The sequence below is a fragment of the Aspergillus pseudonomiae genome, assembly GCF_009193645.1.
Source record: "Aspergillus pseudonomiae strain CBS 119388 unplaced genomic scaffold BDV37scaffold_65, whole genome shotgun sequence".
Taxonomy (NCBI): Eukaryota; Fungi; Ascomycota; class Eurotiomycetes; order Eurotiales; family Aspergillaceae; genus Aspergillus; species Aspergillus pseudonomiae.
The window spans coordinates 88,762-110,687 of record NW_022476057.1 but is presented as its reverse complement, the minus strand read 5'-3'; the positions used below and the strand labels follow the sequence as shown (position 1 = coordinate 110,687).

The following is a 21,926-nucleotide window of genomic DNA, read 5'->3' as shown; positions in this document are numbered from 1 at the left end:
ACTGCGCAGTACATCCCCCTATGGATACAGTATTTCCCACAGCGACAAACAATAGCCAATCATTGTGACCTGTGCCAGTCCCTCCTGCAGTGACGTCTAGCACATAAGCCCATTTCTGGCTTCCCACACTCCTGCCAGCCGCTCACTTAGAGGAAATTCCCCAAGATTTCTCCGAGGTCCTTGGCTTTGCGGTCTCTCATCACAGCCCTTTTCGGCCCCGACCGTCTCTGTGGTTCACCGGCGGCCGAGACCTCTTCTTTAGGCCTTTTCGCCGGTATATGTAGCGCCAGATTCTCGGTGGGTATCCGATTTGCCGCTTTCGTGCGGTTTAAATATAGAGTTTTTGCCTTTGTGGGAACTCTCTTGGATTCTTGGTTAGTCTGGCCTATCTGGAAATCGAGAATCGGGCTCCCCTGGTCCATAACCGGTGGTTCTCCGTCCAGGCTAGCTTGGTATAATTCGTAGAGTGCTGGTGGCTTATCTTGACCTGGTCGAGACTCCCATCCGTCTATCTCCAAGCCATCAGTAACCATGGAGTGGATACCTGGACAGCCATACGCAACAATGACTTGCAAGGATGGGAAGGCGCGCAGATAACGCAATACAACACCCGACAAGTCCTGATGACATAATTTGAGAACCCGAAGGTGTGCGAATGCGCCCGAAGTCTGCGCCAGCTCACTCCAACTTCGGATGATCCGATCACTCAACGCCGTCACAGGCGTCTCTGTAGCGTCTGCAGGGGTTGTTTCAGCCCGCCGAGGCGTGGCAACTTCCAACGCAGCAAGGTTTCGGATGCTAGATATGCCCACTAGCTCAGGCACTCTGGCGAACGAAGTAGCCAAATTTAGGACCACCTGCCATTTCAGGGAATCGCTCTTCACCAGCTCCAGATAGTCTCGCATGGCCAGTCTAGGCCCTTCTATCTTCATTGATCGATATTGGGAGATCTGCCGGAATTCTACCGGGTACGCAGTCGCGAACAGTTTCCACATGTAGAGCGTTCGTTTGCGACTGAGTTTACGCGGTGATTTAGCATGAATGTTATTTTCAATTTCCAGACGCGGTACTAAGGTAGCTTACCTTCTCCCAAGACAGTCCCACAGATAACGAGCAATGGGCCACGGTATACTCGCAAACAATTGTGGCGTCAGATTCCTTTGGTCCGATAGAGCTTGCCTCATTGCGGAGTGCTTCAGCGTGGGCGCCCCAGTTCCATTTGTTTCCTCCCAACCCCTGGGCAGAAAGGGTGTCTCATGGACCCAAGACGGACCTTGCCAGTTGGCCCCTGCCCGAGTCGAGATCCTCTCTGAGTAGACCTGGCCGGACCGCCGATCTACGCGGTGGGGAAGCATGGCCAATTGCAACAGCTATTAGAAGCTGCACGAGATGGGCAGGTTCTAGAGATTTGCTAGGTATAACTGCTGTGGGATAAAGCTATGCATCCCTTCATTGTTTATGCATGTTGTTATGCTCCTGGCTCAAAAGAAGCGGGTGAGACCAGATTCTCTAGTCTCAGACTCAAAGCATAGGTTCTCTGTCGACAGATTGTGTTTCAATGGCCCCTCGAATGCCTCGCTGAAAAAGCAGTGGGTGTACTAATATTCTGTGTAGAATGTTGTCTATCTGCCTGAGGCTATCGTTGATTTTATGTAATCTCAACTAATACATAACAAGTTTAGCTCGGTTTCTAAACGAGTGAAGATCCAAGGCAGTGAGAGACCTATCGATCTATACATCTCTCTCTCTCTCTCTACATATCATTAAGATGGCCGAAACTGTTGTAAGCCAACTAGTTCCAAAGTTCCGTATATACCCTTTCGAAGTGCTTCATCATGAGAGAAATATCACTGAGGTGTAGTAGCTATCTCCCTTGTTTTCTCATCAAGATCAGTGCAAGCCCTAAGCCTTGACTGCCTATTCCAAGAAACGGGAGCTTCAGATGAATGCCTTCATTGTTAACAGCCCATGAGGCCGTTTTGATACTGGAAAGGTTATACTCTGGCTTTAAAATTGCTCCAGTCAACCACTTAGACGCATCCAGGGAGGTTGCTAGAAGGCTGCCATGACTTTCGTTATCAGAAACTCAAGTGAACATACTGTAGTCATCGGAGATTCTCATAATGCCCTCTTGAAGTCTGACCAAGGTCATCTTCCCCTCTCCATAGAGCAACGGCATAGTAACACCGAATATCCCTTGTATACAGCTAGATATGCACGATTCTCAAGTCTCAACGTTCGTCTCGTCGACGCGCATGACATTCTTTGGGCGACGCGAACGCTGTCAGAGTCACGCATTCCAGTGAGGATTCTGAAGGAAATGCGCAGTATAAAGAGAGATCGCCTGTTGCATTTGTTTCTTAGTTCCTAGATTCCTCCAATCTCTGTCTAGAATATGACTTCTGGTGGAACAATAAGCTCTTGTAGAGCTCAGCCTCTTGTGAACCACTCACTGCTTGATGTACTAGCTTGTTGGCACTCAACGATCAACCAACTAGACGTGGCTACACATATATAACTTCTACTACAACGCGTCTCACACCATTGCCTCAGAGGGCTCTGTCCAAGGAGCATCTTTTGGGAGACATGTGAGCTTTTGAGTATTGTTACTAAGTGATAGCATGCTAACTAATTGGTCTGGAGATCAGACTCGGCTTGAAACCCTCCTCTATAGAATCATCACAACAGTACCTTCATTCTATAACCCAGCATTGGAAGATTGCTTCTTGGAGGTGGTGACCAGAACGAGGCATAGCAAGAACGAATTAGCGAGGGCTCCTGATCTACTTTAAGAATGCCATGTGATTTTAACGTTGCTGGAGTGCTGCAATGTTGAGAATAGTACCTTAAGCAAGTGTCGCTGCATATGATGTTCAATTGCAGATTTGTTTATAGAAATGAATTAGAAGCATGTAAAATATGCGATCCAACTAAGCCCGTGTCCTGTCCGACTCCATGCAAATGAATGTTGTCAAAAAACCATAGGAAACAAACCAAGCACTCGGGAAGAAAGCCATGAAAGTTTTGAAAATCGGGCAAGAACAGAAAAAGAGAAAAAGAAAAGTATTTCCGCGTAAAATGTCAGTACTATCCCGATGCCAAGCCCGTGCCTAAAGAGCCATCCATAAGCCCAAATATTTACATCACATAAAGCAGGTTCACATCTATGCCCGGTCAGAATGAAATTATGATAGATCGCATCTATTCGACTTACCCAGTGGGTGACTGCAGCTGAGCTGCGGCTTCTGTGTATACTTGGTCGACAGTTCGTCCCGAATGCTGTTGAGAAGCTGCACATAGCTTTGCTGGGGGTTCTTGCGGAGGGCGGTGATGAAGGCCCATGACATTGCACCGGTGGCTTGTCCCTGAATCTGAGCATCCTGGCTGGTCTGGTCGTCCTTGCTGCCTGACCACATGATGACGTCTGCTCCGCTGGTCTTGGTCTGCTTGTTGCGCTCGTACACCTCGTCGCCCTTGGCTGCCTTCTTGAGGAAACCAACAGCTGTCGAGACCATGCTGCCCATATCGCCACGTGCGTACGCCGACACCACTCCCAGCAGACCCTGTCCTGCTTCCTTGGCCAAATTGGGCTCCTTGAGGATACCTTGTGTCGAGTAGATATACGGTAAATCCAACGCGGAGCCAGAGTGGCACGAGTCGAAGATGGCCGTCAACCGCACGCCCGGCTGCAAGGGATTAACCATTATCCGGTGCATCTCATCGTCAACAATATGACCCGCCTGCCGGAAATCAACGGGGTAGATGACTTCGTCGTATCCGTCGTCTTCATCACCATCCAGATCGGGTGTCTGGCCACCATGGCCTGCTCCTAGTCAGACTGCAGGCTGAGATGCAAATATCCACCACAGACTTACCGGAATAATGGAAAAAGAGGGAGTCGTTAGGTTTGGCGTCTTTGACTAGCCAATGCATGGCCCGCAGAATATTGGCCTTCGTTGGCTGGCTCTTTGGGTTTTGTTGGTCGTCCGTCAGAAGCACCATGTTGTCACGAGGGTAACCGAAGTTCTCGTGCAAGTACGTTGACATGTTCTTGACATCATTGATACATCCGCGCAGCTGACCCTTCTGGTTGAAGTAATTGATACCAATCAGCAAAGCCTTTCTCGTGCCGGTGCATCGTGAGTATTGGTAAGCGTATTCTTGGGGAGCGCCATGACCGAAGGAGACCGGTTCGTTGGGCGGACGGGCTGGAGCACCATGGCCGCCTTGATTGTAGTGGTTCTGGTAGGCTATTGCAGTCAGAATACCAAGCCAGCAAGCTTTGGGGAAAAGACATCACGCAAGGGTAGACATACCAGGTTGTTGTTGTTGTTGCTGTTGTTGTTGTTGATACATATGGCCTCCGCCGGGAGGGCCGTAATTCTGCTGTGGGCTCTAAAGAACCATGTCAACCATTTACATTCACAAAAGAAGAATATATGAATAAAAGAAGATGAAAGAAAAGGAGTGGAAACGCCGGACGTCATCGTAGTTAACATACGTTATAACCGTTGTGCGAGCCGTATGGTTGAGGAGATGGTTGGCCATATCCATATGCGTTGCTAGGTTGTTGCTGGCGATAGGCCTGACCGGGATAGCCGCCGCCGTACGACGACTGTTGATGATGCATGGGTCTGAATGAAAGTTAGTACCAGCAAGCCCAGAGTAAGCGATATCGAAAGCAGCAGAAGGATAAACACGCAAAGTACTAAGTAGCCTTACTGAGGAGGGGCGCCGTAGTTGGGCGGCGGATATTGATATTGCTGCTGCGGGGGGTAGCCGGGAGCTCCCGAGTAAGGGGGATAGTAGGACATTCCTGGCGGGGTCGTGATAAGTCTCAGATATAAAAGACGATAGCAAGAGTCTAGAAGCGAGACGTAAGACGGTAGAGGGGCGTGAAGCTGTGGTGGTGGATGAACGAAAGAGCGACCGAAGAACGATGCAGCCTACAAATCGCCGAGATCATGTGGAGAAGGAAACACGCACTGATTGGGAGCAGGTGTGGATTATCCAAGCAAAAAAAAAAGGCGGCGGAAATATCTTTTAGTTGGCGGAAATTATCTTCAATTAATAACAAAAAAAAGGTCCTTAATTGTACCGTAAGGGACAAAGAACAAGAAGAATAAAGAGAAAAGAGAAAAAGGTAGGAGAGAGACAGAGAGAGTGGCACATCAACAGACGTGAAAATTGATATATCCGCAGATCATCTACAACCTTGCTGCATACCGTCGGCTACTCCGAGATCCCCCCTGTAGACTTAGACTAATACGTACTGGATAGTAAAGAAAAGTGGCTCGCACGCACCATCTTTCAGCCAGCCAAGGGCATCCTCCAGGTCACATTCCCTCATTTAGCCAATTCCTAAGCGTTCGGCCCGGAGTTCCTCGGTATCTTATCATTATATCCTCCTTTTTCATTACCTCCTTGCTCAGCCTTACTGAGCCTCACAGCACAGTGGGTCAATGTCGTCAACTTTGTTTACTCTGCTTGAGCATCCGAAAGCCATCCATCATGATGACTTGCAGCTGGTCCAGAATAGGTATAGGATCCATGTACTTGGTAGTTTCTTTCTTTCTTTTTTTTTTTTTTTTTTTTTTTTTTTTTTTTTTTTTTTTTTTTTTTTTTTTTTTTTTTTTTTTTTTTTTTTTTTAGAATCATATTCAGATATCCACTTCTCCATCAATCTATGAACATGACAACATTATTGATAGCAAATAAAAGTACCGGGCCGCGATTCTAACTATTGCATGGCTTTTGTTTTCTAACATCATCACAAACCACGTCGCATCCTTCCTCTCACGCATTAGATTTACCGACCCCGCCGGGGCATGCCGCGTCCTCTGCCTCCACCAAGAGCCCGTTGGGCAGCACCCGGGGGAAGTCCACGGCCAGGGGCCTGAGGCTGGGCAGACTCCTCGTTCTCTGTAACGTGCTCGCGTCAGCCAATAGAGATCTAATAAAGCAAAAAGCGTAGAGGGTTAGGCAAGAACGGTGGATACTCACTGATAGTCTCATCTACACTCAGAATCAAGCAAGCGGCCTCCACCGCGGCTTGGATGGCGTTGACCTTGACCAGACTAGGTTCCCACACGAATGCCACCATGTTATCACGGACGCCCTCGTTATCGAAGTCCACACCGGCCCAGACGTTGCCCTTGCGGTGCTCCACGCGCAAACGGTTCAAGATGTCAGTCGCATCGAAGCCGGCATTGTCGCACAGCTGACGAGGGATCACCTCCAGGGCCTTGGCGAATGCCTTGACAACGGCCTGCTGCTTGTGAGGCACGTTGCGGTCGGCGAAGCCGTGCATGTAGCTCGACAGCTCCATCTCGGTAGCACCACCACCTGCGACAATGGTCGTGTTCCGAAGAGCACGCTTAACAATCATGATGGCGTCATGCAAACTCCGCTCAACTTCTGCAATGAACTGCTCCGCACCACCGCGCAGCACAAGCGTACATGTCTTAGCGGCAGGGCACTCAGAGAACAGGTTGTAGCGTTCGCCACCAATCTGGCGCTCCTCAAAGATGCCGCAAGTACCCAAGTGACGCTCCTGGATGTCGCTGCATGTCGACTGTGTGGCTGCACCGGTTGCCTGGCACACTCGGTCCATATCGTCCGACGCAACACGACCGGCGCAGAAGATGTCACGGTCAGCGAAATACCTGAGATCACGGTTAGATAGACTAGTAACAGCAGGCGCATCACAGCCAATACGTACTGCGTAGCCAAATCACCGATGGGCAACTTGCTAAGAACAACCTTCGCCCCTGTCTTGTAGATAGCCTCCAGCTTGTTGTAGATGATCTGCCATTCCGCATCGACGATGGCCTGGTATTCAGACACCTGTTCGACACGCACCTCGGCGTTGTCCTTTTCGCTCTTCAACTCCAGCTCGACGTTCAAGCAAACAATCTTGGGATCCTTGAAGTACTTCGGCTGCTGTTCGAAACCGGCATAAGAGAAGGTCTTCTTGAAGGCAACACCGTTGACAAAGAGGGAATCTTGCAGACCACCGCCAGTGACTCTCTTGATTCCAATCAACTTTTCGTTAAGATCATCCTGGTCGAGTGAGAGCACAGCATTCACCACCACTACACAAAGTCAGTATCCGCTTCCGTCCAGTCCCACAGGAGCCCTTACTCTTGGTGAAGAAGTCCGAGTTGCGCTTGATGAGCTTGCTGTTCATGGCGGTTCCGGCCAATCGTCGTAGAGTTTCAACCTTCTTCTCCTCGCTTCCGGCAGCATCGATCATGTCGACTGCGATTTCTTTCACCTTGTTGACGGCCATAGCACTTCCCCTCCGTAGACCCTTAATGATTGTCTGTGCGCTCACGCCTTGCTCAACCAGTTCACGAACTTCCTTGAGTATCTCACCGGCCAGAACAACAACCGATGTTGTTCCATCTCCTACTTCGGCATCTTGGGATCGGGCGATATCCGTAAGAATGCGGGCGGCGGGGTGCACGATATCCAGGAGCTAATTTAGTAATGTATTAGTATCACACCATCGATGGAAGTTAATCTATTGAACTCAGGTCGAACACACTTTCATTACTGTCGCTCCATCGTTCGTAATGGTCTGCTTGCCGTTGCCGTCGACAAGCAACAAGTCCCCTCCATATGGGCCGAGAGTGCTCTTGATGGTAGATTGCACGGCAACACAGGCATTGATATTAGAAATGATCTGACCCTTTCCTTGGGAGGCATCCGTGCCTAAGCAATTATGAATGGTGGAAAAGTCAGCGAACAAAACACGTCGGACACACAGTGGAGGGGGTCAGAATGCGGGCAAGAAACGGACCCTCCTTAAGCACAATGATAGTGGGTGCCTGGCCAGCGAAGGCCATTTTGATTAATTTATTTCGAAAAGAACCGACAAATAGGGCTGGTAAAGGCCGGTCGAGAATATGAGACGCACGGAAGATGGAAAGTGACGCTGAAAGGTACCAGCTCGGGGGTGTTCAATAATGCTCTTGACCAAAATTTCCCCGAGCTTCTCGATGTCGCCAAAGCACTGAGGCGGTGACCAATCATACCGCGTCTCCGCAACCCTACAACCCCTCGAGCAATTTATACTAACTACGAAGTCAACCTGCCTGGAGAACCGTTTATCGATCTATTACATATCATTTATGGCGTCACTTTCTATCATACTGCTAATAATACAGATATCCACCGCCGTAGTTATCCGATAATCCATAATACCGCAAGCCCAACTTATATAAACGCCGTCAAGAAATGCCGTAAAGATAATGCCCCAGAAAGAAAAAAAAAAAAATGTAGAGAAAATCAAATCAGATAGATATGGGCTGGAAAACATGGGAAGAAAAGCTGTAAGCAGGCAGCCGTATCACGTAAAGTCCAAGTCATCATCTGGTTGTCCTACATACTGATACTTGGCCAGTATCTGTTCATGGTGATGCACATCACTGACTTGTGAATGTACTAGCCCAAGTGCATCCTGATGGAGTGCCGATCCAGGGTCTGGATCAGATGGGTCATCAACCATCATATGGTAATCACTAGCTGCATGATGCCGCACATCATCATCAAAATGCGAGCTAGACAAGCCATGAGGGCCGTGCGTGTAAGGGTCGGTCATAGCATCATGAGTTTGGAATCTGGGAAGTTGCTGGTGAATATCAATAATTTGGGGGTCGAGAGGCATGACGTAGTCGCTGATGGAATCTACTGATCCTGGAACAACAGATGGATGGGTGGTGACAAAAGGATTCTGGCTTTGATGGGCATCCAGAGATACATGGTCCATGAGTGAGTTTGCTCCCATGTTCTCGCTGGTTGGCATACTAGGCTCGCTCTCGCGACTGCTTGTTTGATCCTCCTCATCTGGCATATCTTCATTCTTGAAGAGTCCGTTGACTAAGGGCGATTTGAGGGTCTCCTTGCACTGGGGACAGTCTCGGATGACCCTGCTTACGGTCTCCTTGATCCGGACCCAATGGTACTTGACTGCAATGGCTGCTGTAGTCTTATTGATGCCAGCATGCTGCTGAACATGCATCTCCCGAGCGATATCGTACTGCTGTTGCGGATCCGACACTACCTCTTTGTCTTTTAGCATCAGCTTCTCAGTTTCACCGTCTTGTCCCCCAACCAGCTTGTAGTGGGTTGCTGCACTTCTAAGCCGGCTCTTCTCGGCCCTGTCGGCGCCCCTGGGGTATTTTGAGTGCTTCAGATAATACCGGATCTTGTCAAAGCGATCCTGGGTAACAGAGTCTTCACCCTCGGGCCCCAAATCCCGGCCGTATATGATCGCATCCACGTACTGCCCGGGATTAGAGGCGAGTCTACCACCTCCTGGTATTCTTCCGATCCGTTTGAACCCTAGAGAATCCCAAAGGCGACAGGAGGCAACATTACTCTCATAGACTATGTTAAACATGGCATATGTATAACCCTGCACATTGTCAGATATATGAGACTTCGGATACATCCGCAACCAATCGCAGAACGGTAAGACACTGGGCTAACAGAGCGTTCACAGAGAAATTCATCAGTGCAGTTGGTACTGACCAGTTTTGGAGCCCATTCTAGGTATCCTTCCCCCATCAGTCGGCCCACACCTCGATTTCGAGAGGCATCGGTGACAAGGAACATGCTATTGCAGATATGACTACTACGGCCCGGGTAGTTTGGTCTGACAGTGAAGCTGCCCAGACAGATCTTGGGCCAATTCATTCCCGGCCTATCCATGGCTTTGACATCCTGCGTATTCTTGATATCCCCGAGGAGCATGATAGCACCGAAGTTAGAGAACCAATAGTGCTTAAACTCATTGTACGGGATAGGGTCAATCATAGCATAGGTGTCGCCCTTCTCAATCTCACTATTTAATTGGTCTGATAGGTAGCCCAACAGAGACGGAGGCACATCATCAGGCGACATAAAGGGTACCAGGGTCGCGACCGTAACGCGATCGCGAAGGGTAACCTGCCGAGGGTAGATATCCGGTAGCAGCTCCTGGTCCGCAGGCATCACCATAGACGCTAAATCCCCATGTACAGCAGGCATGTTGAAACCTTGGGCCGGCCGAGCCGGTCACGGGACTGTTTACCATTATTAGTTGATTGAGCAAATATCAAGCATTGATTTAATCTGATGTGATTGCAAGCTGCGAATCGGTATATCACAAGTGTGAAGCGCTGGGATAATAGACCACGCGGGACAGAAATAGCACGAAGGCCATCACAGAGACTACGAGTCAAGCAAGATACAGGAGGGACCCAGATAGGAAAAACCGTGGCAGGGACATTACCAGAACAGGGTCTAGAAGCACTGACTTTGAGGGCGAAATCGGAAACAACGTTTCTCCTTTAATACTTGATTGTCCCCGAGGGGCACTTCGAGGACCGCCGAGTATTCTGGAGTCCGGAATGATGTGAACGCAGCAGAGAAAACGTCGTCCCGCTGGCGGGCTTATGGTTGATCCGGGAGCGGCGATACTATCTATATTAGATGACTTTAATGCCTCAGGTATGAAATTCCCATTGGGGTTAAGTTCAGTCATCGGGGCCCCACCAGGAGGGATCATGATCCAGGAAACTATCGCTGAACTATCTACAAACTACCGGCAATTTCATGATATAGCAAACGATAATAGACAAATCCATTACTCTATATTCCTTATAATGCAGAGCCCTATGTACGGAATGATACATCACCATAACTCATCTGTCTTTGCAAGATAGTAAGTACAAAAACCGACAAAGTTTCCCTCTTCTCCACAGTACTATATATTTTGGACAGCTCACCTACCACTAACACTTAATAGGGAGAAGTACTCGTAAGGCATCTACGGCTGAAACTGGACAATCTTTCCCACATTTGTGAACCAACCAAACTCCCATAGGCGAGTAATCCCACACCCTAAACTTCTTCCACAACTTGGGTATAATGAAACCACATGCCGCCATCATGAGTGCCCCTCAGTATTATCCAAACACGCTAGAGCCACTGCAGATAAACCAAGAGAATTTGCAGAAGGCTCTCCATGAGTTTCGCGGGGCCGTTAATCATGGAACTCATCTGGTGCAGCAAGGCTGCCCTCCTTCAGCGGAGTGGGGTAGTGCCGGGTTGTACTTGGGAGTAGCAGGTACTGTAGACTCCCCATTCCAGAACCGACGACGTCAAACGTATACACATAGAACACCTTTGAAGTCTCTATAGTATTAACATTGCCTATCTCACTGACTGCATCCCAGGGACCGCTCTCGCTTTCCTGAGGCTTGAGCGTCAAGCTTTATCCTTGACAGAGCCAGGCAAGGCTCCTATCGACTTCGGTAAACTAGCGAGGGAGCGGATAGTGCCACATGGACCGGACTTGCGTTTGAAACCAGGCTGGCTGTCGCCTCTGGGATCATTTTCCCCAGTAACAGGGGCCTTGATGCGTATCTTAGCAGCAGCGACGGATGGCAATGTAATCTCCGATGCCGACATCACTTGTCTTGAAGATGCGGTTAAGCTGGCAATCCAGAATGGACCCATGGTGCCTCAGGGAGATAAAATGATGGGAGGTGATGAGCTTATCTACGGTCGACCTGGATTGCTCTGGTCCATCCTCAATCTCCGGGTTCAGCACTTTGATGAGAACACAAGGAGGCGCCTACAACCTGTTTTCGATGCTCTACCTGACCTTATTGACGTGATAGTCGATGCCGGAAGACAAGGACAGAAGAATTATATCAAAATGCACGGAGAGAAGGATGCGCTGCCCCTGATGTGGTCGTGGAAGGAAGACCGATTTTATCTAGGCGCGTGAGTGTTCACCCCGGCCAATGTATCCCACCCCTCTCCCCCGACGAAAAACTTAAAAGGCTCAACGTACTAACTGAAAGCCCAAGTGTTCATGGCATCGGTATGTACACAGAGAAAAGCAAGTTTCCCGCAGGGTTTCTCGGAGCTAATACTTCGTAGCCGGTGTTCTTGCGATTATCCTTGCTTGTCATGCCGAGGAGGTCAATGATGACGCTTCGCACAAATATCTCCCTTGGATAGCGGGTACTATCACAGGTTTGTGCAAGATATGTATTGCTAATAACGGGCACCTTCCCACACGCATTCCTCCGTCTTCCCGTCATTCATCTCCACTTGTGCAGTTATGTCATGGTAGCCCTGGATTGTTGGTTCTCATGGCATGTGCAAGAAGAACCCCATTAGTCATTGAGTACTGGGAACCCGAATGGGACGAAGCTATTCATTTAGCAGCTGAAAGCGTCTGGAGAGAAGGACTGCTATCGAAGGGTGGCAGTTTGTGTCATGGCATTGCTGGAAATGCACTGCCGCTGCTACTCATGCACGACAGTTTTGAGTACGATGTGGAAATGATGCAGACAGCGAAGCGCAACTACATAAAGCGAACAGAGACAATCGAGACTAAACGCTTAGAAGACAATCTCTCAAGCGACTATTTCTTGTCTAGAGCGCTAACACTGCTGTTGCATGCGCGGGAGACGCCGCCTTACAGCAACTCGCCCGAGAACATCTATCGTATGCCTGACCGCCCGTTCTCACTGCATGAAGGACTAGCGGGTACGGTTTGTGCGTGGGCCGATGCTTGTGTGGCAATCCAAGCGAGACTGCGAAAGATAGAGATGGAGCTGGAGGGCGACGGGCCAGTCGTAGAGGCTACTTTGCAAAAAGACCCGACTTTCAAGGAACTAATGAACCGCCAGCTAGGGTTCCCAACCATCGCTCACCACAAACCGACAGGTCTGCCTTGAGTGAAATCTGGAGAACGCAAACCACCATATGAGGAAAGGACAACGGCAAAAGCAGATATTATATGCTATATTTGTGTTCCTAAAGCAACTCAGTTGGATATTCATCTGTAGCTGAACGCTGGTCTTACCCGAGATTCTACGTAAATAAAGATGGGGAAGCGGTATTTTGTGTAATCGTATCCAACCGTAATGTCGGTTCTATGTCCTCGTCATCGTCGGACTCGGAGAGGACAAAAGTACGGTCCTAAACAAGACTAAATCCCGATCGATACATAGGAGGTTGGCCTGGAATTTCTGTCCTAAATTCGACACGCTTCGGCACAAAGTTGCCATGTGGTACCTCAACAGCCACCCTGAAGCGACGCCAGCAATTGTTGTATTGGTGAGACGACTCGCCGCAGAAAGTACAGCGCGTGGGCGTTGATCGCACATGGGTTCCTTGCGCTCTCGGCTCCGGCTGACTGTGGCTTCTCATCCTGGTCTTGCGCTCTTGTTCCCGACGCATCTGCTGAACAACATACTGATTAATCTCCTCTTGACTGGGCTTTTTGCTGTGCCGCCTAATAGTTCCATTGTGTCGTGGCGCCTTTTCATCTCGTTTCATCTGCTGCACAACGAATGCGTTTATCTCCTCCTGCGTAAGTTTTCGAGAATCCGAAGGTGCGTCAAGAGAAGAATGAGGTGTGCTTTTACTCCGCGCATGTTGGATATTTCTCTTCTTCCCCTTCATGACTTTTTCGTGTCTCATAGCCAACTCTGAAACCTCTTGGAAGGTCATTTTGTCAATCGGATTTGAAGAGTTCAATCGACTATTACAAAGCATATCCGTCGCCCAGCTCTTCCATTCTGGCCGTGTCTTTAGCTTATTAAGAAATAGGATATTGATTTGGGAGTCTGCGATCCGGAATTCTTCGTTAACTTGAGAAAGCCCTTCTCGCATTGCTTCAATGAGCTCAATGAGATCGGCGACTGTATCTGATTTTGCGGAGTCGAGGTCCAGTATCTCGCTGATCTGATGTATCATACGAACATTTCGCTGCCAGATGTCCATTTTGACGGATCGTAAACCAAGATTGGAGGTGTTGTTGGTGAAGCGTATTGAATATAGATTGGCTGGAGGCTCAGATGAGAGAATCTTGTTCTTTGTTTTTGCTTTTCTAATAGGAGAAATGACGTCAGGGGAAATCCATACGCTGGGCGTAATCTATTTACATCGTTTGCTGATTGGCGTAAAATACCGTACCGAGTAAAACACGGAGGAGGAGATACTACTACTTGCAAGCATCTTATAATGATTTTAGTTCTCTAAACAATCATAAATATTGGAGGGTGCCATATCTACATATTTTCACTATCTTTGTTTCATCGAGTAGTGTATCAAGAAGCTTGTGGCTTCTGCGCCCAATACGAAAAGTGGCAGTGCTGGGTCTTTATTTGTGGATGATCATGGGGGCCGGTTTTTCTTGGCTCCCTGAAGCAATAATGGTGCACCTGACAATTTTTATATCGATATCTCTTCCTGATTCTGGCAGAGACATTTTGGATCTGAGATCCTACTATTACGATGCTATCTTATCCCAGGCATAGCATTATCATTCACTAAGCGGTAAAACGATGGATCTTGTGCCCCCATCTTACCAGTCCGCAACCACCAGAGATGCGTGGTCTTTTATTGCTACATATATCCCATCTAGCGACCTATGCGCAGCTACATTAGTATGTCGGAAATGGCATGCACTTTTTATGCCGTTCTTGTGGGGTGATCCTGCATCTCACTTTGGGACTGACAATGATGCCGTTTATGGTAATTCCACTGGACACACCATTCGTGGCCTGAGCTGACAAGATATCTGCATTGTAGTCGCCTTGACAAGGTTTAGGAGAACCCTGGTGTATGCCAGGTTGGAGGTGCGGATGCTAACACATACGCTTCATCTGCCTCCTGCTCTTTCAGAAATCTACGGAGGTCCGCGACCGGAATGGCTGAGGGAGATTCTCGAGTATTTACCATGCCTTCAGTCTCTGATTGTCTCTAAATTGCCGTTCTTTGACCATAATTCCATGGTAGCTTTAAGAAATAATACGAACCGCGAACAGGTCAACGAAGCAGTCCCTACATATAACGTTCGTCTGCTGTTGGCGGACCACGAACCTAATACAACCTCTCAGGGGCTTGCAGAGGCACTATTACGTTTTCAGGAACTTGTATATCTTGATCTGTCTTATACCACCCCAGCTCGAGATTGTAGTGTTCTATCTGCTTTATCTCAGCTGGAGCATCTCCAGGTCTTGAAACTACGGGGCATTGGGTTAAGAGATAGCGACGCAGAGTTCTTAGCTAATGCTATCGGTCTGAGAGTTCGCTACCTTGACTTGCGGGATAACAGGCTCACTGATATGGCTGTCCGATCTTTACTGCAAGCTTCTTTCCTATCACCAGGCAATCCTGCAGTCAGCCATGGCCCAGAGGTGGGAACGACAGCACCAGGGCCTTTCGCTCCAGCAACATCGCCACCGACTAATTCGAAATGGCTCAGTTGCCCTACGTTAGATGAGCAGTTCATGAAAGCATTAACACGGCCCTTGACGGGTCGTTCGTGGGTGGAGAACGTACCACATGCGGGCATTACACATCTTTATATCGCAGATAACCGGATTACAGTCGAGGGGGCCGCAAGCCTTATAGCTTCATACCGACTTCACGCTCTTGATGTAGGAACAGTTGACACCGCCGAGTCAATTCGGGACTCGCGTGTTATATCCTCATATCACAAAGACCCCCGAAAGCTTCCTGGCGCCGAAAAATTGATACCAATTCTGGGTTCTGGCGCAAAAGAGAATCTAACGTACCTACGTGCTCACCATGCAGTGTGCACCGCTGATGCCCCTTGGAAAGACCCTGTGTCATCGAATGGGTTTGTAGCAGAACTTCCAGCTGAAAGTGAAGATCAAACCCCGGAGCTAGACGCCGCAAATGTGATCCACGAGCTCCCCGCAGAGGAAGCTCCTGTTTTTGAGCTTGCGGGGTCACCAGTTCCAGAGGCATGGAGAACAGAGTTTCAACGTGGACATGGTATGCAGGCGCCTATTTGTAAAGATGAGCCATTGCCCCTACGAAGAAGAGGTTCTGTTTTTGCCCCCGAGGTGGTTGCAACACCATATACCAGGACAGACGGTGATGCTACATCTATTACCATTAGTCCGCTCCATCCAGCCCAGGCTCAAGAAGGCTTAATCCCGACCAAGTCGGAGTTCGGCGAGAATACAGAAACGCCTGGTACAATCCCAAGATGTGCATCCCCCGGAGTGATGGACGATCCCAAAACCCAGAAAATCCAAGAACTCATCTCAAAAAGACCGAGGAATTCCGTCCTACCTCGCAAAGATTACAAGGAGAACAGCTTTCCGTATCTGCATCCTTCTTTTGTTCCCCATCTTGAGACATTGGTCTTGACTGATGTTCCATCCCATGTGCCCGCGAATTCCCCCATCCTGAGGTCTCTAATCCGCTTCATAACAGCCTGCTCACATGAGGCGTTGCTGGCAACGCTCCAAGCAGGATCAGACTATTCGCTTCCTCCTGGTCGAGCTCGAGCCAAAGCTGAACAAGAACGATCTCGGTCACTGTTTGCACTGCGGCGCTTGGTACTTGAAGTAACCCCTGTTGAGAGAACAACAGCCAAATTAACTGCATGGAAATCAACGAGCTACCAACAAGGGGCTTCAAAATCAAGCACTGGGGATCGAGATCTGGAGAAACTGTGGTCGGCAGCAGCGGACGACTTCAGTTTCTTCGGTGAGGATGAATGCGGGGTCCCAAACCATGATCCAGGGAGGTACTTCCCAATGGCTGCTCTCAACGAGAAAGTCACTTTGATCCCAGAAGATGATGATTCTGGAAACTCAGGGCATTCAACGCCGGTTGCTTCTGCGCAGAAATTACACCGTCCGGATTTTCCCTCCTCTTATGGCAGCCGTTCTCGTCCCTCTTCCATCGACTCTGGGCCAGCGCGGAATAACAGCCGCGTGGTTTCACCTCAAGCTGATGCTCCGGAGGTTGACCTCATCGCAGAATTGGCCGCTTTCAGGCGTTCAAAGAAAGCTGAATATGAGAATCTGTTGCGCAGGGACCGGAAAAGAAGGAGTACGATAGGCACAACGTCTTCGCTCCTATCTCCTTCGGGGTCGTTATCATCATTCGGGCCATTGTCGCCTTCTCCAAGCCTGTCCACTCTGGCAACAGCCTCGGCTCCTCAATTGGCTTTGTCGCATTATGTGGAAGGATATTGGAAAGGCGAAGTAAAAATTGTCCGAAACCCCGCACCCAAAGGGCGGAGTGGAGTGGTTGATATGTATGGAAATTACTTTGAAAAAGGGTACCTATATCCTTAAGTCTTGTATGGAACATGTTGCCTCGCTTGAAGGTTGGTTCTAGATCGCAAACATGTATTTACTACATCATATATGTATATGTCATCAAGTTAGATACCCCAAAATAAGAAACCAACCGTGTAAGTCATGGCGGTGCACTTCTAGAGGGATCCCCGCACTAACAGCCTAACATAAGTATACTGGAACTACTCCGTATAGTGGGGCAAAGCAACTAGAAGTAGAGGCCACTAGGTCGATTTACAAGAATGGAAATGGGATCGTTTGGAGTATCTTGTCATTTTCTCTTTCAGTCGTTATGCGAGCTTGGATTCCCTTTCGTCACCAAGTCAGAATGTCGAAATACAATGGAATCTTGAAAGCCCCTGGCCGATCCATTTGGTGCATCGGGTTCCCGTCTCCACTGGGCTATATTCGTTTACCTTTTGTGAACAGTAAATGTTTAGATTTTGTTTTGTTTTATTTGCGTCTCCTGCCCACGGGCGACCCGTAATGCAAGCCTTCGACCCCAAAACTGAAACCCATTCATTCCATTTGAACCGAGTAAGAAAGTCTGTTCAGTAAAGAAACAAGAAAAGAAACAAGCCTTTTAAACTAATCCATTTTTCTCTTCTGTTTCCCTTCCTTACATAGCCTTAGCGGCCTGAGGGGGGCTCAGCTTCTTGCCGTCCTTGTTGTACCTGATGCGAGGAGGGGGGGCACGGTTGCGACGACCTTCCCGGGAACGGACACTGTGAGAGGGATTTCCGTCAGCTTGGTTCAATCTTCCTAGTGGTCCATAAAGGTCGCCAAAGTCTATCAAAAGCCGGGGTTGAATGCGTACCGAACAATCTTGCCGTGGATAGCGCAGGAGACGCAGTACTGCAGCTTGAGGTACATCTTGGGGACGGCATAGTCGGTGAAGACGGAGGCGTCAGAGATATCACCTATACAGTAAAAATCGTCGAGTCAGTCCCAGTTGCGTTTGCAAATCGTATCCCATCAATTCGTGCGTGCTGTTGCCGTCTGCGTTCATAACTCCTTCTCCAGTTCCAGACTTCGATTCCAGCTCTTCCGAACAACAGTGCGCGGCGAATTTGGGTTTCAATTGCGGGTATCAGGTTCGAACATACGGATGGCAGCGGACTCAACCATGTTGCGGATAGTGAATCTCTTGATGGCCTTGTCCTTGGGGACGCAGCGAGCGCAGTTGGAGCAGCGCACGGGCTTGGTGTGGCCGCGGCCGTTCTTGTTACGACCGCTGTAAAACTGTCAGTTTTGCTGATTCCAGAAATTGCCCCTTTCCGTTTTCCGTTCTCTTAACAAAAAAACACTCGTCGGTAACCGGGTTCCCACGGCCATGTAGAATATACCGGAACCCGTAGGCGTCATATCAAAAGGCACGCATGTAATGAAATTCGGACGGGTATAGGAGATAGGGTCGGTCCTTACTTGTTCGCCCTCTTCTTGACCATCTTGACGGCTTTTCTCTGGAACTATGGGTCAGAGAATGAAGAGTCAGGGGGAAGGGGAAGGTTGTCGCGTACTTGGCTTGTCGGGTTTGGTTGTCGTGAAGCACCGGAAGACTCGTGATGAGGTTGTGCGAGGCCGGTCATGTGCAAAAGCCCTATGCCCTTAAGCGAGGCCTAGTCACGGGATGTTAAGTGCCTGAGGCGGAAGGCGGGAGGTCTTTCTGCCTGAGGCAAGAGAAGACTCCGTCCGCGGAAGTGGCCTGAGGCGCCCAGACAAGGATGAGGGACGTATGATGTGTTCACGTGCCGATCCTCCCGTCTTACTTGAAAGCCGAGAATCTTACGATACACCAATACGGGTACTTTGTTTACTTTACCCGTTCATCATAACAGGGCAATCGTCCCATTTTCTGCCGTAAACTAACAGCTAATAGTTCGTCCACCCGACTGAGTCTAAACCCACTCGAGACCCCCTGTCTGCCCGTAACTTTCTCGTTGGCGTTCAATTTATCGTCTCTCTTCCCTCTCTTCCCTTACTTTGACCTGTTCTGGTTTATCGTGAACCTGTCCAGTCTTGAGGGTACTAGTACATATCACTACTAAATACTCCGTACATACACACCTGTCTCCGCTCTCCTTTACTCCCCAATTCCCTTCATCTCCTGTACCCTCTCCCCTCCCACACCCACTCACCATTCACATTGCGTAACCGTACCTACAGTACTGTTGGTTGGCAACATGTCGGCCACTGGAACGTACAGGGGAACTATGGCTGGCCACAAGACTGTGGGCAGAGGTAGGCTGCCCGACTTCGATAGTCCGGCATCCCACATTCCGCGTCCTCGGCCTGAGACCGCTACTTCTTCCACACCCAATCCTAACACTGCCTCCAGCGACATTGGAAGTTCAACAATGAGTGCTGCCAGCAGACAAAGACAGAACCAGTCGAAGCGAGATGAGGTATGGTCTTTCTCCCTTGGTTACGCCGTGTGACGCTTTATAGCTACGACGGAGCTTGAACTTTTTACGCACGTCCTCTGTATCCCATCCCTCTTCACCAATTTTTTTTTTTCCCTTCCCTCTTGCACCTATTACCCTTTTTTCCCACCTCTGTCTCCAAACCAACCCATTGTAATTTGAGATGGGACAAATGGCTATACAACTCTCTACTCCTATTCTAACACCCCAATCAGGCTATCCGCCGAAAGATGGAGGCGGACCTCAACAAGAAGAAGCAAGCCCCGACAAGGGCGCATCGTTCTCGGAAAGCTCCGCCAGGAACCGTTCTCGCCCTGAAACCTAGTCAAGCTCTTCAGATTAAACCTAACATGACCATTGCGGAGGCCGCTCAACTGATGGCAGCAAAGCGGGAGGACTGTGTTTTGGTTACCGACGATGATGATCGCATTGCCGGAATTTTCACTGCTAAGGATCTCGCGTTTCGTGTGGTGGGGGCTGGCCAAAAAGCTCGAGATATTACCGTCGCCGAAATCATGACCAAGAACCCTCTATGCGCGAGAACCGATACCAGTGCTACCGATGCACTCGACCTCATGGTTAGGAAGGGTTTCAGACATTTGCCAGTTATGGATGAGAACCAGGATATTTCTGGTGTTCTCGATATCACGAAGTGCTTCTACGATGCGATGGAAAAGTTGGAACGCGCATACAGTTCGTCCCGCAAGCTATACGATGCATTGGAAGGCGTTCAGACGGAACTCGGCTCCAGCCAGCCTCAGCAGATCATCCAGTATGTCGAAGCCTTGCGTTCGAAGATGTCTGGTCCAACTCTCGAGACTGTCCTTGATGGCCTGCCGCCCGTTACAGTCTCCGTTCGCACGTCTGTGAAGGAAGCTGCTGCTATGATGAAGGAACACCACACCACCGCCCTTCTGGTGCAGGATCAGGGCTCGATCACCGGTATCTTCACCAGCAAAGATATCGTACTGCGTGTCATTGCTCCTGGTCTCGACCCGTCGACATGTAGTGTGGTTCGCGTCATGACTCCTCACCCTGATTTTGCGCCCGCCGATATGAGTATTCAAGCTGCGCTACGGAAGATGCACGGTTAGTTATAGCCCATTGGATTTCCAAAGATACGGTCTCTAATTTTAGATTGTCGCAGACGGTCACTACTTGAATCTACCAGTTATGAACGAGACGGGCGAGATTGTTGGTATGGTCGATGTGCTGAAACTCACATATGCCACTCTGGAACAGGTTAGTAAATGATTTTTCACCTGCAATAGGCGCAGAGTATCTAACTGGATTTCAAGATCAATTCGATGTCGACGCATGATGATGAAGGCCCGGCATGGAACAAGTTCTGGCTGTCTATGGACCATGAATCCGACTCGATGGTGTCTGGTAGCCAACAGCCCAATAATCGGTCAGTACTCAGTCCTGAGTCTCCGAAGGCTAGTTATGACGCCAGAGACAGTGTGCTTCCTAATGAGTCTGCTTCTCACCATGGTGGCGATGAGCACTCCGAATACATCGATCACCATCATCATCATGGCGAACCTGTTCCGTTCCCCTTCAAGTTCAAGGCGCCAAGTGGCCGCGTTCACCGTGTTAACGTTCTCCCTTCTGCGGGTATTGCTGATTTAGTTGCCCAAGTCACGGCCAAGCTAGGATCCGAGGCGGACGCTGTCGGCGGTGCGGCAACCTGTGACGAGGGTAAACTTAGCAACACAGGTTATGCTTTGAGCTACTTGGATAATGAGGGAGACACTGTTTCTATTACCACTGACCAGGATCTTGCTGATGCAGTTACTCTGGCACGGCAGTCGCGTCGGGACAAGGTTGATCTCTTTGTCCATGACCCGACGCAACCTCCAATTCCTGCTACTGTCGAACCCCAACCCGCACCTGTCAAGCCTGTGGAGGAGAAGACCTCTCCAGTTCCAGAGGATCAGTTGTCGGAGGAACCATATGTGCCAAAGCCCCGGTCTCAGACGTTCTCCTCACATCACCAAGAAGAGCAATTCATTGCCGGAGTACCTAACGACTTACTCCTTCCTGGTGCAATTGTCACACTGGCGGCAGTCATTGCGGGTGTTTTCGTCCTGAGTCGGGCCACTTCCCGGTAATGTGTGTCTAGCGAGCATTGTTTGATATAGTTGAATCGGTGGGATTGTTGTATCTAGTTCTTTTGTCTTTTCCTCAGTGTAACCCAAGAGCGCTATTTCTCCGCTTTTTTTTTGGCCATCGTTTAGCTGTCTGCATTAATTTCTGATATTGACTGTTCGGATACCGCTGTTGTTATTATTGAGAGCATAGTGTGATTTACAGCGCATAGAAAAAGATTTGGGTTCGTTTTCAGTTTTTCCACCAGCATAGT

General features: G+C 49.2%; 10 protein-coding genes across 10 annotated transcripts; 3 read left to right on the top strand and 7 right to left on the bottom strand.

Annotated features, from left to right (window-relative positions):
- Positions 1-17: 17 nt before the first annotated feature.
- On the bottom strand, positions 18-1,697 carry BDV37DRAFT_255320 (uncharacterized protein). The gene has a single exon (XM_032082712.1). It carries the CDS (start codon positions 993-995, stop codon positions 147-149), a length of 849 nt encoding a protein of 282 aa, XP_031938664.1. The 5' UTR covers positions 996-1,697; the 3' UTR covers positions 18-146.
- Positions 1,698-2,988: 1,291 nt separating this feature from the next.
- Positions 2,989-4,488, bottom strand: BDV37DRAFT_183534 (caspase family protein). The gene is made up of 3 exons (XM_032079528.1): positions 4,317-4,488; positions 3,876-4,250; positions 2,989-3,823 (listed from the first exon to the last, which is right to left on the bottom strand). Exons 1-3 carry the CDS (start codon positions 4,354-4,356, stop codon positions 3,186-3,188), a joined length of 1,053 nt encoding a protein of 350 aa, XP_031938663.1. The 5' UTR covers positions 4,357-4,488; the 3' UTR covers positions 2,989-3,185.
- BDV37DRAFT_255316 (uncharacterized protein) lies at positions 4,327-5,148 on the bottom strand. The gene is made up of 2 exons (XM_032082711.1): positions 4,723-5,148; positions 4,327-4,634 (listed from the first exon to the last, which is right to left on the bottom strand). The coding sequence occupies exons 1-2, from the start codon at positions 4,812-4,814 to the stop codon at positions 4,493-4,495; spliced, it is 234 nt and encodes a 77-aa protein (XP_031938662.1). The 5' UTR covers positions 4,815-5,148; the 3' UTR covers positions 4,327-4,492.
- A 500-nt stretch (positions 5,149-5,648) lies between these two features.
- Positions 5,649-7,940, bottom strand: BDV37DRAFT_183513 (chaperonin-containing T-complex subunit CCT7). The gene is made up of 6 exons (XM_032079527.1): positions 7,805-7,940; positions 7,550-7,716; positions 7,144-7,480; positions 6,722-7,094; positions 6,004-6,665; positions 5,649-5,922 (listed from the first exon to the last, which is right to left on the bottom strand). Exons 1-6 carry the CDS (start codon positions 7,848-7,850, stop codon positions 5,810-5,812), a joined length of 1,698 nt encoding a protein of 565 aa, XP_031938661.1. The 5' UTR covers positions 7,851-7,940; the 3' UTR covers positions 5,649-5,809.
- Positions 7,941-8,148: 208 nt separating this feature from the next.
- On the bottom strand, positions 8,149-10,355 carry BDV37DRAFT_255311 (putative histone acetyltransferase Spt10). Its single transcript, XM_032082710.1, has 2 exons — positions 9,538-10,355; positions 8,149-9,421 (listed from the first exon to the last, which is right to left on the bottom strand). Exons 1-2 carry the CDS (start codon positions 10,033-10,035, stop codon positions 8,354-8,356), a joined length of 1,566 nt encoding a protein of 521 aa, XP_031938660.1. The 5' UTR covers positions 10,036-10,355; the 3' UTR covers positions 8,149-8,353.
- A 583-nt stretch (positions 10,356-10,938) lies between these two features.
- On the top strand, positions 10,939-12,743 carry BDV37DRAFT_285767 (lanthionine synthetase C family protein; the record flags this gene model as incomplete). Its single annotated transcript, XM_032087793.1, has 4 exons — positions 10,939-11,116; positions 11,226-11,778; positions 11,865-11,878; positions 11,938-12,743. The coding sequence occupies 4 exons, from the start codon at positions 10,939-10,941 to the stop codon at positions 12,741-12,743; spliced, it is 1,551 nt and encodes a 516-aa protein (XP_031938659.1).
- A 122-nt stretch (positions 12,744-12,865) lies between these two features.
- Positions 12,866-13,867, bottom strand: BDV37DRAFT_183480 (uncharacterized protein). The gene has a single exon (XM_032079526.1). It carries the CDS (start codon positions 13,792-13,794, stop codon positions 12,988-12,990), a length of 807 nt encoding a protein of 268 aa, XP_031938658.1. The 5' UTR covers positions 13,795-13,867; the 3' UTR covers positions 12,866-12,987.
- Positions 13,868-14,486: 619 nt separating this feature from the next.
- Positions 14,487-17,135, top strand: BDV37DRAFT_273729 (uncharacterized protein; the record flags this gene model as incomplete). The annotated part of the gene is made up of 5 exons (XM_032085112.1): positions 14,487-14,547; positions 14,605-16,539; positions 16,576-16,769; positions 16,800-16,927; positions 16,967-17,135. The coding sequence occupies 5 exons, from the start codon at positions 14,487-14,489 to the stop codon at positions 17,133-17,135; spliced, it is 2,487 nt and encodes an 828-aa protein (XP_031938657.1).
- Positions 17,136-17,691: 556 nt separating this feature from the next.
- BDV37DRAFT_183445 (40S ribosomal protein eS26) lies at positions 17,692-18,934 on the bottom strand. The gene is made up of 4 exons (XM_032079525.1): positions 18,564-18,934; positions 18,245-18,372; positions 17,956-18,058; positions 17,692-17,863 (listed from the first exon to the last, which is right to left on the bottom strand). The coding sequence occupies exons 1-4, from the start codon at positions 18,584-18,586 to the stop codon at positions 17,758-17,760; spliced, it is 360 nt and encodes a 119-aa protein (XP_031938656.1). The 5' UTR covers positions 18,587-18,934; the 3' UTR covers positions 17,692-17,757.
- A 387-nt stretch (positions 18,935-19,321) lies between these two features.
- BDV37DRAFT_285763 (CBS and PB1 domain protein) lies at positions 19,322-21,675 on the top strand (the record flags this gene model as incomplete). The annotated part of the gene is made up of 4 exons (XM_032087792.1): positions 19,322-19,543; positions 19,777-20,650; positions 20,709-20,803; positions 20,860-21,675. The coding sequence occupies 4 exons, from the start codon at positions 19,322-19,324 to the stop codon at positions 21,673-21,675; spliced, it is 2,007 nt and encodes a 668-aa protein (XP_031938655.1).
- Between the last annotated feature and the right edge of the window lie 251 nt (positions 21,676-21,926).

Bases quoted from the DNA above. Each gene is read 5' to 3' on its own strand.
- BDV37DRAFT_183480 (XM_032079526.1), bottom strand. From the start codon at position 13,794: ATGGACATCTGGCAGCGAAATGTTCGTATGATACATCAGATCAGCGAG.
- BDV37DRAFT_183534 (XM_032079528.1), bottom strand. From the start codon at position 4,356: ATGTATCAACAACAACAACAGCAACAACAACAACAACCTG. The intron at 4,251-4,316 runs GTATGTCTACCC...TGACTGCAATAG, and splicing joins GCAACAACAACAACAACCTG to CCTACCAGAACCACTACAAT. The intron at 3,824-3,875 runs GTAAGTCTGTGG...GACTAGGAGCAG, and splicing joins CCTCTTTTTCCATTATTCCG to GCCATGGTGGCCAGACACCC.
- BDV37DRAFT_183445 (XM_032079525.1), bottom strand. From the start codon at position 18,586: ATGGTCAAGAAGAGGGCGAACAA. The intron at 18,373-18,563 runs GTAAGGACCGAC...ACAGTTTTACAG, and splicing joins GTCAAGAAGAGGGCGAACAA to CGGTCGTAACAAGAACGGCC. The intron at 18,059-18,244 runs GTATGTTCGAAC...TTTACTGTATAG, and splicing joins GGTTGAGTCCGCTGCCATCC to GTGATATCTCTGACGCCTCC.
- BDV37DRAFT_255316 (XM_032082711.1), bottom strand. From the start codon at position 4,814: ATGTCCTACTATCCCCCTTACTCGGGAGCTCCCGGCTACCCCCCGCAG. The intron at 4,635-4,722 runs GTAAGGCTACTT...ACTTTCATTCAG, and splicing joins AACTACGGCGCCCCTCCTCA to ACCCATGCATCATCAACAGT.
- BDV37DRAFT_183513 (XM_032079527.1), bottom strand. From the start codon at position 7,850: ATGGCCTTCGCTGGCCAGGCACCCACTATCATTGTGCTTAAGGAGG. The intron at 7,717-7,804 runs GTCCGTTTCTTG...ATAATTGCTTAG, and splicing joins TATCATTGTGCTTAAGGAGG to GCACGGATGCCTCCCAAGGA. The intron at 7,095-7,143 runs GTAAGGGCTCCT...GACTTTGTGTAG, and splicing joins CTCGGACTTCTTCACCAAGA to TGGTGGTGAATGCTGTGCTC.
- BDV37DRAFT_255311 (XM_032082710.1), bottom strand. From the start codon at position 10,035: ATGCCTGCTGTACATGGGGATTTAGCGTCTATGGTGATGCCTGCGGAC. The intron at 9,422-9,537 runs GTCAGTACCAAC...GACAATGTGCAG, and splicing joins TAGAATGGGCTCCAAAACTG to GGTTATACATATGCCATGTT.
- BDV37DRAFT_255320 (XM_032082712.1), bottom strand. From the start codon at position 995: ATGTGGAAACTGTTCGCGACTGCGTACCCGGTAGAATTCCGGCAGATC.